This window comes from Neovison vison, chromosome 2 (genome assembly GCF_020171115.1).
Source record: "Neovison vison isolate M4711 chromosome 2, ASM_NN_V1, whole genome shotgun sequence".
In the NCBI taxonomy this organism is placed as follows: Eukaryota; Metazoa; Chordata; class Mammalia; order Carnivora; family Mustelidae; genus Neogale; species Neogale vison.
In genome coordinates this window covers 25,387,136-25,399,779 of record NC_058092.1, presented here as the reverse complement: position 1 = coordinate 25,399,779, position 12,644 = coordinate 25,387,136, and the positions used below count along the sequence as shown (strand labels likewise).

The window sequence follows — 12,644 nt, the reverse complement described above, 5'->3', positions numbered from 1 at the left end:
CAAATATATCTCATTAGAGATCTTGTGCCTTCTAGTGCTTTCGCTCTCATTCCCCAACCCATTCTTTCACTACATATTCTCTCCCTCAGAGATCTCATTCCACCATAAACTTCCTCTGTCCCTTCTGCTCCTACTTCAATTCTGTCCCTTCCTCTTGGGTTCTGTCCCTTCCTCTCCTACCCACAAGAAGTGCCCTTCATACCTCAGGGTTTAGGGACTGTTTTGGCATGGAGATCAGGAGACATGATTTTAGTGTCTCAGACTGGGAAGGTATCCTCTGGCCTTTTAGTTATCTGCACGGGAAGAGCTGGGCCAAGAGCAGTGAGAAGTGACTGCTGTCCACTTCCTTCATCTGCTATCTCCAGATTGACTGACCCCTCATGCAAAATATCAGTACGAACCTAAGTATTTCTTCAGAAAAGTTCAAGGAACAAAGGCAGTTCATTGATCACAATTGGACTGTGATCAAAGGAGCTTACAGTCTTGCCACTTAGACTTTAAAAGAGCATCCTATTCAAATGCTTCTCATTTCTTCATTCCACATTTTCTCCTCAGTTCCTCCCTATTTACTCATTCCTTCTGTTTTCCAGTCTTTGAAACCTTCTTCCATCTTGATATCCCAATCCCTGTCCCCCTGAAGAGTCCATCCTTCCCTGTATCCATAATGAAGCCCTGGCCCTGTGTCTCTTCTGAGTTCTAGTAGCATCAAGGATCACTGTTCACCAATGTGCATGGGGACTTCCTCTGCTTGGGCTGGCTCTGAATGAGGGAGGTCTGAGCTCTAGACAACTTATAGAGGAGGGGGTAGATGAGGGACAACAGTGTGTATACCCTGATTAATTCCCCTCCATCTGTACTAGCTCCTGAACTATCGAAGGGCAAACATGATTTTTGTTGATTTCTTTCAAAGGCAAGCCAAGCTACTCCTACTTAAGTAATATGTGTTCCTCCAATAAACATAGTGTTGACCCTACTCCTTATAATGACCACGGCCATGTGCTGCATATCTGTGTTTCCTGAGCTGTCACCTTGAAATTCCTTTTCTTTGTACTCCTGTGTTAGCACTACCACTTTTTAATATTTTTATGTCCCATATCATACCCTTTCTTGGTTTTTACCTCCTTATTGATGGAGCATAGCCTTAAGTAAATTCCTCATAAAATGTTCACAAGAAGGAAATTCTCTGAGTCTTTAAATGTCTGAAAATGTCTGTACTTTTGCCCTCATAAATGCTTGGTAGGTTGGCCAGGTAAAATTCTAGATTATAGATCATTTCCTTAAGTAATTTGTTCCATTATCTTTAGACATCCATTGTTGCTGATGGGAAATGTGATGCCAGTCTGATTCTCATTCCTTTGCAGGGATGTCCTATTTTTTTCTCTCTCTCTGGGAACTTGTAGGAACTTGTCTTTCATCTTCTGAAATTCCATGATGATATATCTAAGAATGGCTCTCTTTGCATCCATTTGGCTCCCTTTCAATCTGAAAACTTGTGTCTTTCCAGCTCTGGGAAATTTTCATCTGTGATCTCTGTTCTCTCTGGAAATCCGACCTGTTGGAAGTTGGACCTCCTGGATGTTGACCTCCTATGTTTTCAGTCCTTTTTTTTCTCATTTTCAGTTTCCATCTTTTTGGTCTATATTCTGGGAAATTCCCTTTGCTTTTAATCTCCAGCCTTTCTATCTTAATACTTATTTTAGCAATCATATTTTTAACTTAAAAGAGCTTTTCCTTGTTCTGTTGTCATTGTTCTTTTTTCAAAGCCCTTTGTTCTCATTTTATGAATACAATATGTCACCTTGACTTTCTCAGATACTCCCTCCCAATCAAAAGCTTAAAGCTTATGTATCTTCTATTTCCTGAGTTAGCTCTGTTTTCTAAAAGAGAACTTTATTTCTATTTGTTTCTCTTTCTAATCTTATCTTTGTTTATGTCTCTCATGCTACTGGTTGTCTTCATATGTACAGTGATCCCTGGTTAATCCTATTTTAAAGGAAAGGCAAGGCTGATTTTTCCAGGTGGCAGATGTGGGTTACCTTTATTGTGATTACATACAGGTATCTTTGCCCACTAGGTCTCCCTTGTGAATAAGAAGTTGAGTTGTGAGTATGTAACAGAGATGAGCAAGCAGAGGGGCAGCCTTTAGGCCGAGAGCTCTTAAATCCTAGAATTAGAACAGCTTTACTTTGAGATGCCATCTCACACCTGAGCAACCCTGATTCTCTCAAGGGATTTCTATTTTTTTTTTCCTTAGGTGGGAAAGAAAACCCTCTATTTTATTTGGAGACTAGATTCCTGGATACCTCTACACTGTATTTGTAAGAAAAGATGGAGGAGAATTGGTGTCACACTATAGCTCCCCTGTATTTTAAGATGCAACTTCTCGGCGCCACTTAATCTATCAACACACTTCGATCTGCATTCCATCTCCCTAAGTTTTTTTTGAAGTCTCCGCTGCTGATGATCCTCCCATTTTGTTTATTGTTATGAGGCGTTTCTACTTTACTTGTCTTTACTATAATTTTATTAGGGCCTTAGGGGAGAAGAAAGATTTAAAAATGTTCTCAGAATACCATCTTGAAGCAAACATGCCCATAATATTTTTTTCTCTTTGCTAGCTCTTTCCTGTGGGCTTCCTGAAGCCCCTAAGAATGGAATGGTGTTTGGCAAAGAGTACACAGTGGGGACCAAGGCTGTGTACAGCTGCAGCGAAGGCTACCACCTCCAGGCAGGTGCCGAGGCCACAGCAGAGTGTCTGGAGACAGGGCTTTGGAGCAACCACAATGTCCCCCCGAAGTGTGTCCGTGAGTCCTTGGGCAATGGAGATGGGTATAAGGAGGGGCTGGGAATGCAGCTGAAAAGATTCCTGCAAGGAGTGAGCTAAAAAGCAGGTACATGGAGATTGGGGATTCGGTAAACAGACAGGTGGAGAGTGTCATCTACCAAGTTGGGCTTCCATTTGAAATTGCTCTCAAAGCATTAATAGACCATTGCACCCTGAGATGTTTCAATAAAACATCACAGAACTTAAGAATAAGTTCCTTTTATAAGGAAAAACTATCAGAACATTTGCACAAATGTCCTTCGATACACAAAAGTCAAAAATGTTTTATATGCAACAGATGAACTCCTGAACTCTCCATCAGAAACTGATGATGTACTTTATGTTGGCTAATGGAATTTAAAAGAAAAAAGGGTGTTAGTTGGGGAAAAAACAAAAAACAAACAAACAAAAAAAACCAAAAACCTACCTCTAAAATGACAGAGGTACAGTTCACTTTAAGGCCAGAGTCACAAACTTGCAGCCTATGGGGCCATATTGAGTCTGAAGACATAGAGTTTTGTACTTTTGATTTGTTTTTTGTGTGTTTGTTTCTTTGGCCTATGGTGTGCTTTATGAAATTGCTGAATTGCTTCCCAACATTTTAAAATTGTGAGAGTTTACATAAAAATCCATATTTCTAGCTCACCTTGAAAAATAAAGATCTGACCAAAGAGAAATTACAAAGTTCACTTCTAACAATCATTACTGATTACAATCCTCCCCTTTTTTCTTTTCTTTTCTTTTTTTCTTTTTTTTTTTTTTTTTTTTGTGGATCTGCCCATTTCAGTTTGCTTCATGCCGCCAGTCCCCAGCCACTTCATTCATTTAACAAACCTACCTGGCAACTCAAGATTCTTACTACTGCATTACAGTCTCCCAGGCCCTAGCTCTGGATTCTCTCCAGTGTCCTCCATAATTAATTAATTAATTAATTAATCCTCCTCGCTGCTCCTTGTCCCCCCAGCTGTGACCTGTCCTGACGTCAGCAGCATCAGCGTGGAGCACGGCCGATGGAGGCTCATCTTTGAGACTCAGTACCAATTCCAGGCCCAGCTGATGCTCATCTGTGACCCTGGTTACTACTACACTGGGCAAAGGGTCATCCGCTGTCAGGCCAACGGCAAGTGGAGCCTCGGGAACTCTATGCCCACCTGCCAAAGTAAGCCCAGGAGGGGAAGGCGGGAAAGTTTGGCACGGTGCCTCCCACCTGAGCTATACCATACCTGGGGAAGGAGAGAGGAGGGGTAATACCAGGGATGGCAATGTTCCTCCTTTTGAACATTCACCTAGAATCAGGAGTTGTGGAGATGTCTTACTCCTTCAAGGAAGTACTCCTCAGCATCTTTTCATCTTATTTACAAGTTGCTTTTGGGGGCACCTGGATGGCTCAGTCAGTTAAGCAACTGCCTTCAGCTCAGGTCATGATCCCAGTGTCCTGGGATGAAAGCCTCACATGGGGCACCCTGCTCAGCAGGGAGTCTGCTTCTCTCTCTCTCAATCTCTCTCCCTCTGCTCCTCCCCCTACTGTTCTGTCTCTCTCTCTCTCTCTCTCTCTTTCTCTGTCAAATAAATTAATTAATCTTTAAAAAAAAAACTGCCTTTGTCCAGGTGAGTATCCCCTCATCCATGTGTTCAACATTCATGCCAGGTATTATAGAGTATGAAGATCAAATGCTATGGTTCCTGCCCCCAGTGAAGCTTATAATCTGCAGGAGAGGCAGACCAAGTAAGGAAGCAATGATAATGGGGTGTGTGTAATGGGAGCATGTACAGCACAGGGGTTAGACACCTAAGTGTCTGCCTCTCCCTCTATATTATTAATTGTTTTTGTTTTTCAAGATAGTTTCCAAGATCAGGGTCCCTTGGAAGCAACTCTGAGACAGAGGTTTATTAGGGAGTACCCTTAAGCTCTCCACTATCTTATGTAAGGGAAGGGGAGGAAGCAGTATTGGGAAGATGGCACAGTTGACCTCTGATGCAGTATCAGGATGGCCTTCCACTGACCCCACAGGGAGCTCTGAAGCTAGGATGGTCCATCAGAACTGCCACAGGTCGGGGTTAAAGACCTTTATACCTGCACACTGACCAAATATTGAGTACAGAATACCCCAGGAAGAAGCATGATCTAGATGGGAGGACTCTTCAGCCAAAGCAGTCTGAGGAGGGCAAGCAGCTGAGGGTCATTTGCCAGCAGCTAGGGATAAATGTCCTCCCATCCTAAATGGGGTTCTGAGTGGCCCATCACAACACCCACTACAATGGGATATACTCATGGTATTTACTTAATCAATAAGGATGTGATAGAGATGGTGGGTGTTTGTAATGGGGTAAAAGGGAATAACATGTCAGTAAGGAGTGGAAAGTTTGAGACTAGATGGGAGAAGAAGTGATATCCTCGCTACTCCCATGATTTAAGTCACTATTGTCTTTATGCATCCAAGTTTAGACCCCACCATGGAATGCAACCATGTATGTGGCAGAGCAGAAGTCATGAGCATGTAACAGCTTCATCACAATGGAGGCTCTCACATTTGAGTGCAACCTTGACCATCAGACCTCACCTCCCACGCCAGCCAGTGGCTATATGCAGGGCTCTGTTGGGAAGGAATGGGAGGTGGCCGCTGCTCTCAGCAGAAAGGACAAGGGAATCAACGGGCAGTGTCTGGCTGGACACCCAGGGCACAACAGAATCTCCACCTCTAGTGTGGTGGTTCCTAACCACGGTACCACCTGAACCACCTGATGAGATTTTCTTAAATATGCACATGTCTTGGCCTTATCTTAAGAGATCGTGAGTCATAGGTCCAGAGTACTGCCTGAGCATTTTGAAAGCTCCTTGGCTCCTTCTGGAAATAATTCCAGTTGAGAATCACTGCGCCAGGGTAACATTGTGCAAGTCACTCTCGTGCCCCCATATTCTGCTCATGAGACCCGGTAAAGTTAAACAGGTCCTATTTTTGTCATTATTCCTGCTACTCAGAAGCAGCACATGTCCCTCCTCATGGGGCTGACTTTTCACTGAGCACTTTGTGATCCATTTCAGTCATCTCCTGTGGAGAGCTCCCCATCCCGCCCAGCGGACACCGCATTGGAACACTGTCCGTCTACGGGGCAACGGCCATCTTCTCCTGCAATTCTGGCTACACGCTGGTTGGCTCTAGGGTGCGGGAGTGCATGGCAAATGGGCTTTGGAGTGGCTCCGAGGTTCGCTGCCTTGGTGAGTGATCTCCCCAGACCTACCCTGCCCATGTTTCCTTCCGTAAGACAAGTTAGAGCTTTCTAAAGCTGGATCCCAGTCTTCAAACAGTATCATTTTATCTATGGCATAAAGTGCTTAAGCCAAACACCAGCTCTTGGACACCCACCATGACTAAGACCTTGAACTTTCTTCTCTTGGGACACGCAAAAGGATGAGAAGAACTTCAAGTCTGATGAGACAAAGTTCTATTTATAAATATATACACACACATACTTATACATATGTACATACATATGTACATGTGTATAGAAGGAATACATACATACAAACATACATCCATATACATATATACATGCATGTGTATATACGTGTGTGTACATATGTATTTACATGTGTGTGTGCACATGTGTGCATATGTGCACATACATATATGTATATAATAAGCAAATGACAAAAACACAAAAACAACCTGGCTTACAAAGGACAAAATTTTTCATTTTCCCCGTAGCCAATCCATTCCCTACCAAACCTTAGATTCTAAGGTATTCTCTCTTTTCACTTCTTTCTTAGATCCCTCAAGTCCAAAGGAGGGTCTCAAGCTACACAGACCTAACAGAGTAGATTGGAGGATGATCTCAAGAGTGAACAGCGCTGCCCTCCCATTGTCCCAGGCCCCTGTTAGGGATACAGTCATGAGTTATTTCCACAAAGAGCCAAGAATACCAGTGGAAATGCTAGGAGTATACTCTACCCAAACCCCATTCAATAAAATAACACCTAGGTTACACTATCTGCGTCTCCTGCCACTCAAGGAAGAGGAAGGATGGATTTAACCAAACCACCTATTTGTGCACAATTATTTTCAATTCCACTAGGCTTTGATGGCTTTAATGTAGACCAAGGTGCCCTTTCTCCAATAGATGCTCGGTCGATGCTGGTTGATGGGGGAAAAAAAAAAAAGAGGGAGTCAATCCCAGAGGCAGGGAGGTGACAGTGATCATTTCTAACCCATGGACAGACACAGAAACTATAGTCCAGAGGTGGATGGCCTTTTGGAATTCAACCCTGGGATTTGGGCTTGCCACTTCCATCACATCTAGGATCCCTAAAGCCATTCCTAGATGGCTACTCCTGAATGGCTATCCTGGATGGGTGGCTGGGTCCTTGGTCCTTTTCCTCACCATCCCCGACTCCCCCACCCTAACCAAGCTCCTACTCCTCTTCTATAAGCTCCTCCTTGATTTAGACTCTTTCCTCATCTCCCACCAAAGCTGGGCACTGTGGGACCCCTGAGCCCATCGTCAATGGACACATCAATGGGGAGAATTACAGCTACCGGGGCAGCGTGGTATACCAGTGCGACGCTGGCTTCCGCCTGATCGGCATGTCCGTGCGCATCTGCCAGCAGGATCACCTCTGGTCGGGCAAGACCCCTTTCTGTGTGCGTAAGTATGTTATCCACTTTCCCTAGTCACGGGCTCAGACTCAACATGGACTTGCTCCCTTGTGCTCTTGATTAGGTTCGCTGGATGTTCTGTACGCTTCATTAATTTTTTTTTGAAAGACGCATCATTGCATCTCATTTTCAGTTTTTGGCATCCTTCATTACTGTTTTTGCCTTCACCATCACCCTCCTTGGTATTCCCTTTGGTTAACTTGTTTGTTCATTTCTAGCTTTTGAGTTGGGAATCCAATTCATTTATTTTCATTTTTTTTTTACTGTTACTGATATAAGAGCTTAAGGCTGTGAAATGTCTTCCAATAACTGCTCTAAGCAGATCCAAAAGTTGATAATAATTAATGCTTAATTGTTTATTAGAAATTCTGTAATATGGGTATAAATTTCTTCTTTCACCAAGAAGCTTCTTAATAGCTATGTTCTTTTCATTTCCAGACAAGAAGGGCCATTCTACTTTTGTTTTGTTATTCATTTCTAATATTATCACACTGTGTGTAATATTCTACCCCATGGAATTTATCAATGCTCTCTTGACCTCATATTTGATCAGTCGTTCTGAATGTTCCATGGGCATTTGAGAAGAAAGGGGGGTAGGGTGTAAATTTCGGTGTATAATTATAAGATGTGCCTTGATTGTCATCTGTGCCTTCTGTATGCTTACTGACTTTTTGTCAATTGGCCTGTTTTTCCCTGAGAGGTGTGTCCTAAAGCTTTCTCTTCTTAGTGTTCTTCTATCTATTTTTCCTTGCATTTCCTCTAGTTTCTGCTACATAAAGGTAGTTGCTGTGTTATTTGGTACATACTTGTCCAGAACTATTATGTCTACATTGCAAATTGTTATTTTAGCCTTTAAAATGTCTTCTTTGTCATTCTTAGTATTTTGTAGCTTGACTGGCCCCCAGCCTGATATTAAGCTTATAACCCCTACTTTCATCTTTTTAATGTTTGCCTGGTATACTTTGAGATTTTTTTTTTCCGTACTTTGAGCTATCTCTATATTTTACCCTTTCCAACTCCTATGTACCACAGAGAGTTGGGCCTTGCCTTGTGAGACCATTTGAAACATATCTCTTTTAATAGGTTAGTTATACTCATTTACATTTATCTCTATGACATATGCTTGGTCTTACATATGTCCTGTCTTATGTAACTGTTATGAGCACGATATCATACTCGGCTATTTCTTTCTCTGTGTGATGTTTTCGATGTTTTCTCTTTTTTTAAGATTTTATTTACTTAACAGAGAGCACAAGCATGGGGAGCAGCAGAGGGGAAAGAGGGAGGCATGAGCAGGGTGGGGGCAGAGGAAGAATCAGACTCCCCACTGAGCAGGGAGCTCCAGGGACTCAGTCCCAGGAGCCAGCCATCATGACCTGAGCTGAAGGCAGATACTTAACTAACTGAGCAACCCAGACACCCCTTATGATGTTTTCCTTACTATTTTTTTCCCATTTCTGTTGGTATTTAGGAAATTTTATAGAGTTTTATGCCCCTTTCCTACAGTCAGTGCACTGACCTATTAGGATTTCTTTTTCAGTTTGTTCACATTTAAGATGGACTTTCTTTTGCAACAGTGACTTCAGATCAATATTGGGCTGTTCCCTGCCCCGCTCTTCGTTTTCCGTACAGTCTTGCTCTCCCCAAAGCTCACGATAGAAGCGTGAGCAAGTTCTTCCCGGGTGTCATGTTTGTTTTCAATTTACACATAATTTAAAGTTTATAGCATTCTCTGTTTTGGTTATGTTGCAAGCCTGGGCTTTCTATAGTTTTATTTGTTCTTCTTCTTCATCTGCAATTTTTTTTTTAATTTAGATGACCACCATTATTCTCAGTTGCCTAGAAGTAATTTGGAAAATTCTTCACTTTTTAAAGTTCCCCAAAGTGAGCCTTTATGTAACATGCAGGGCTAGTTTTGTTGTTTAATTTTTAAGGCAGGTTTTTGTTTGGAATTCCTCTTCTTCATCTGGTTCTTCATAGATGAGATGGGGCAATAAAATAATGAGATGCACTGAATAAACAATGCGTGAAGAATTAGCCTTAATAGCTGTTTCAGTATTAGGTTTACACAAAGCAAGACCCATCTATATTCAGTCACTCTTCCAGATGGGCCTGAACAAAACATTTGGTTTTCTCCAGAAGATGCAAATTCAGATGCCTCCAAGTAATTGGCACAGACTATGCATGTGGAGATTCAGGTTATAAATAATAGGGAATGCTGGGGTCTGAGAGTAAGTGGAGAATGTCTGCCTAAGCCTAAAGATGTTTGATCTTAAAACCAGCACGCACAGAAAAGCAGGGTAGTAAAGCATCTGGACACTTGGTCCCTGACCGTGGTTGCCTGGGGCCTACCCAGACTTCCCACCACCTATCCTGTGGCTCTCTGACTTCAGATGGGTTCATTGACCTGCCTAAGTCTGCTTCCTTCTCTCCAAAAAGCAGATACTTCGGGGTATAATGGGGATTAAATAAATGCTCTTTTGGACCCAAAGCAGTGCAAACAGGACCCAAGAGAGGCATGAAGCCGGCTCTTGCTGTTGCTATGACGGTGGCAGTGTCGACGCTGCCACATGACAGAACCCAGGACCTCTCGGACCTAACCCCGTTGTGTCCCAGAGCCCAGAGCTGTGGGGGGCATCTGGAGGAGGAAGGCAGGAGGAAAAGAACAAGCATTTATAAGTGACAACTCTGAGGTCGGGGCTGTGTGAGCCGTCACCCCGTGTCAGTCCAGGGTTTCTGTAGCCATCACCCTCAGAACTCCCCGGCAATCCCACCTCTCCCAGTAGCTCTCCTGCCCATTCCCACACATCCTGCATGATTCCACCGCTTTCCTGAAGACCTGCCCTCCACCTCTTCCACCTCCTCCACCTGCCTTCTCAGCAAGGGCTAAGGCAGGTAGCGAACGCAGCATGGAGACACAGAAGCTGGGTTGAGGACTCAGGTGAACCGCTGAGAAACTGTCCCCACATGAGATTCCCAGCTCTGAGGAGGACAGTGGTGCCTGCCTCACAGGGTGGTGGGGAGGCAATGAAATAATGCAGATGGACCCCAGTAATGATTAGCTGATTAGATAACCTCACTTTCTATTTTGCAGAGATGAAGGAAGCCATTAGACAGTAACTCCCTCTAGCTCCTGCTTCCCATCGACGCGTCTGTCCTTCTCCCTTCCCTCCCACCTCTGTAGAAGGGTCTCTCCAGGCCCAAGGCTATGCCCTCTCTTGATCCCCAGATATCCTCCCTCCTACTTCCTTAATGACCCTAATCTGCTTTTAACTTTCTCTTCTGTACTGCTTACCTTTCCTTTCTGTTAATTTCCTTCAAGCCCTGAGGAAGCACACAAGCTTCACGAAGACCTCGATTTCCCTTCCTGGTGGGGTGTTCTCCACCTCTTTTTTTGCAGCTTGTACCAGTGAGGGTCCCCAGAGAAACAGAGCTCTCTGGGGTATCTGACATTTCTTGAGGCTCTCCCTGTGGCTTTGGGGACACCTCCCCCGTCTCCCCACCCCCATCGAATTTTCTTTTACTGCCTCGCTGACCATACCTCCATTTCCCTTGCAGGCACCTTGGTGACCTGTCCTTCAAAAGGCAGCACCCCCAAAGGTTTTCTACTCAGCACACTTCCCTCACTGGACACCAGTGGTTTTTAGCCTTTGGGGAGGGGCTTATGACCCTCTGTGAATCTGTAAGAGCAACGGATCCTCTCCTGAGCCCTCTGCCTTCAGCCAGCATTTGGCATGTCATTTCTGGGGGTTCACAGACCCTATGAAGCTTATCTCCACTCTCCCACTGCCTTGCTGATCTGGTAGGGTCCTCACCATCTGTGCTACCCAGCTTAGATGACCTGCTCTTTCCTCCGGGAACCCTCCTCAACCCTCTTTCTCCCCTGTGGAGGATAGACGTCACTGCTGCGTGCGTACCTGTCCCACACAAGCACGCTGCCCTACAACAATCTGCTTCCCCGACCACTCTTCTGCTGGACTGGGAAGTGAGCTCCCTGATGGCATAGACCATCTCATATCCCTCCTTGTGTAGCATCAGGGCAGAGCAGGGTACCTAGCACAGAGAAGAAACTCAGCAAGATTGAGAAGTAAATACACAAATCTATTTTCTTTTTTTTTCCAATTTATTTATTTTCAGAAAAACATTATTCATTATTTTTTTACCACACCCAGTGCTCCATGCAAGCCGTGCCCTCTATAATACCCACCACCTGGTACCCCAACCTCCCACCCACCCCGCCACTTCAAACCCCTCAGATTGTTTTACAAATCTATTTTCAAAGCAATTCTGCTTATGAAATCCAAAACCTTACTTTAAAGATAAAGAAAGTGAACCCAGAGAGAATTGTTTGAAGGAAGGAAAGAGCAGCACTGAGTGCTGAATCCTGGTCAGCTGGCCCCTAAAACCCCTTCTCATCCTAACTAATGAGGCAGACTCAAACCCCACAGACTGCTAGCCATGTTTGTTCCGCTCTGCCCAGCTCTGTCTGCTAGAGTCAGAGATGCTACTTTTGGGATTTACACAAGAGAATAGGCCCAGACTGATGCCAGAGTTGACCACAGCAGAAACAGCTCTATCCGCTCTTGCCCTGCCATCCGCATTCACACGAGCTGGGTTTGGGGTAGGCTCTTTGTGGATCCAGTTGTTGGGGTACGAAAACATTCCTCAAGGTTTCTCAGCCTCAAGATCCAGAACAAAGGGAAAGTCCTGGCAAGACCATTACCTGAGAATTCAGTCCAAAGAGACTGGGTACCAAGCAAGTTCTAGAGAGATCTAAGGACTAAGGAGCAAAGCAGAAGGCCCGTCATCCATCTGTTTGTACCTCACACGTTCCTTCACTCGGCAGACATTGCTCAAGCTCTTCCTACATGTCAGGCTCTGGTACAGACCCCAAGTGTGTAGCGAGGAACAAACCAAAGACCCTGCCCTCATGCAACTTACCCTCAGGTGGAGGGAGATAAGGAATGAACAGACATAGAACTACATGTAGAGTGTGTCAGTTACTGTGGAGAAAAGTGGAGAAGGCATAGGGCCTGGGCAGTGCTGGGAGGTTGTTTATTGGGTCATAAGGGACAGCTTCACTGACTCGGTGACATTTGAGGGGAAATCTGAGGATATGAGGGCTGGAGCCAAAGGATGTTCTGGCAGAGAGGAAAGCAGGGGCC

At 44.4% G+C, this 12,644-nt stretch overlaps 1 protein-coding gene across 2 annotated transcripts in view; it reads left to right on the top strand.

Annotated features, from left to right (window-relative positions):
• Positions 1-12,644, top strand: part of CSMD2 (CUB and Sushi multiple domains 2) — a 598,960-nt gene that overhangs the window by 535,238 nt on the left and 51,078 nt on the right. For both annotated transcript variants that reach the window (XM_044237753.1, XM_044237754.1), the window contains 4 exons: positions 2,619-2,804; positions 3,789-3,983; positions 5,868-6,041; positions 7,295-7,468. In XM_044237753.1, the coding sequence (XP_044093688.1) occupies positions 2,619-2,804; positions 3,789-3,983; positions 5,868-6,041; positions 7,295-7,468 (729 nt within the window). The remainder of the gene's footprint in view (positions 1-2,618; positions 2,805-3,788; positions 3,984-5,867; positions 6,042-7,294; positions 7,469-12,644) is intronic.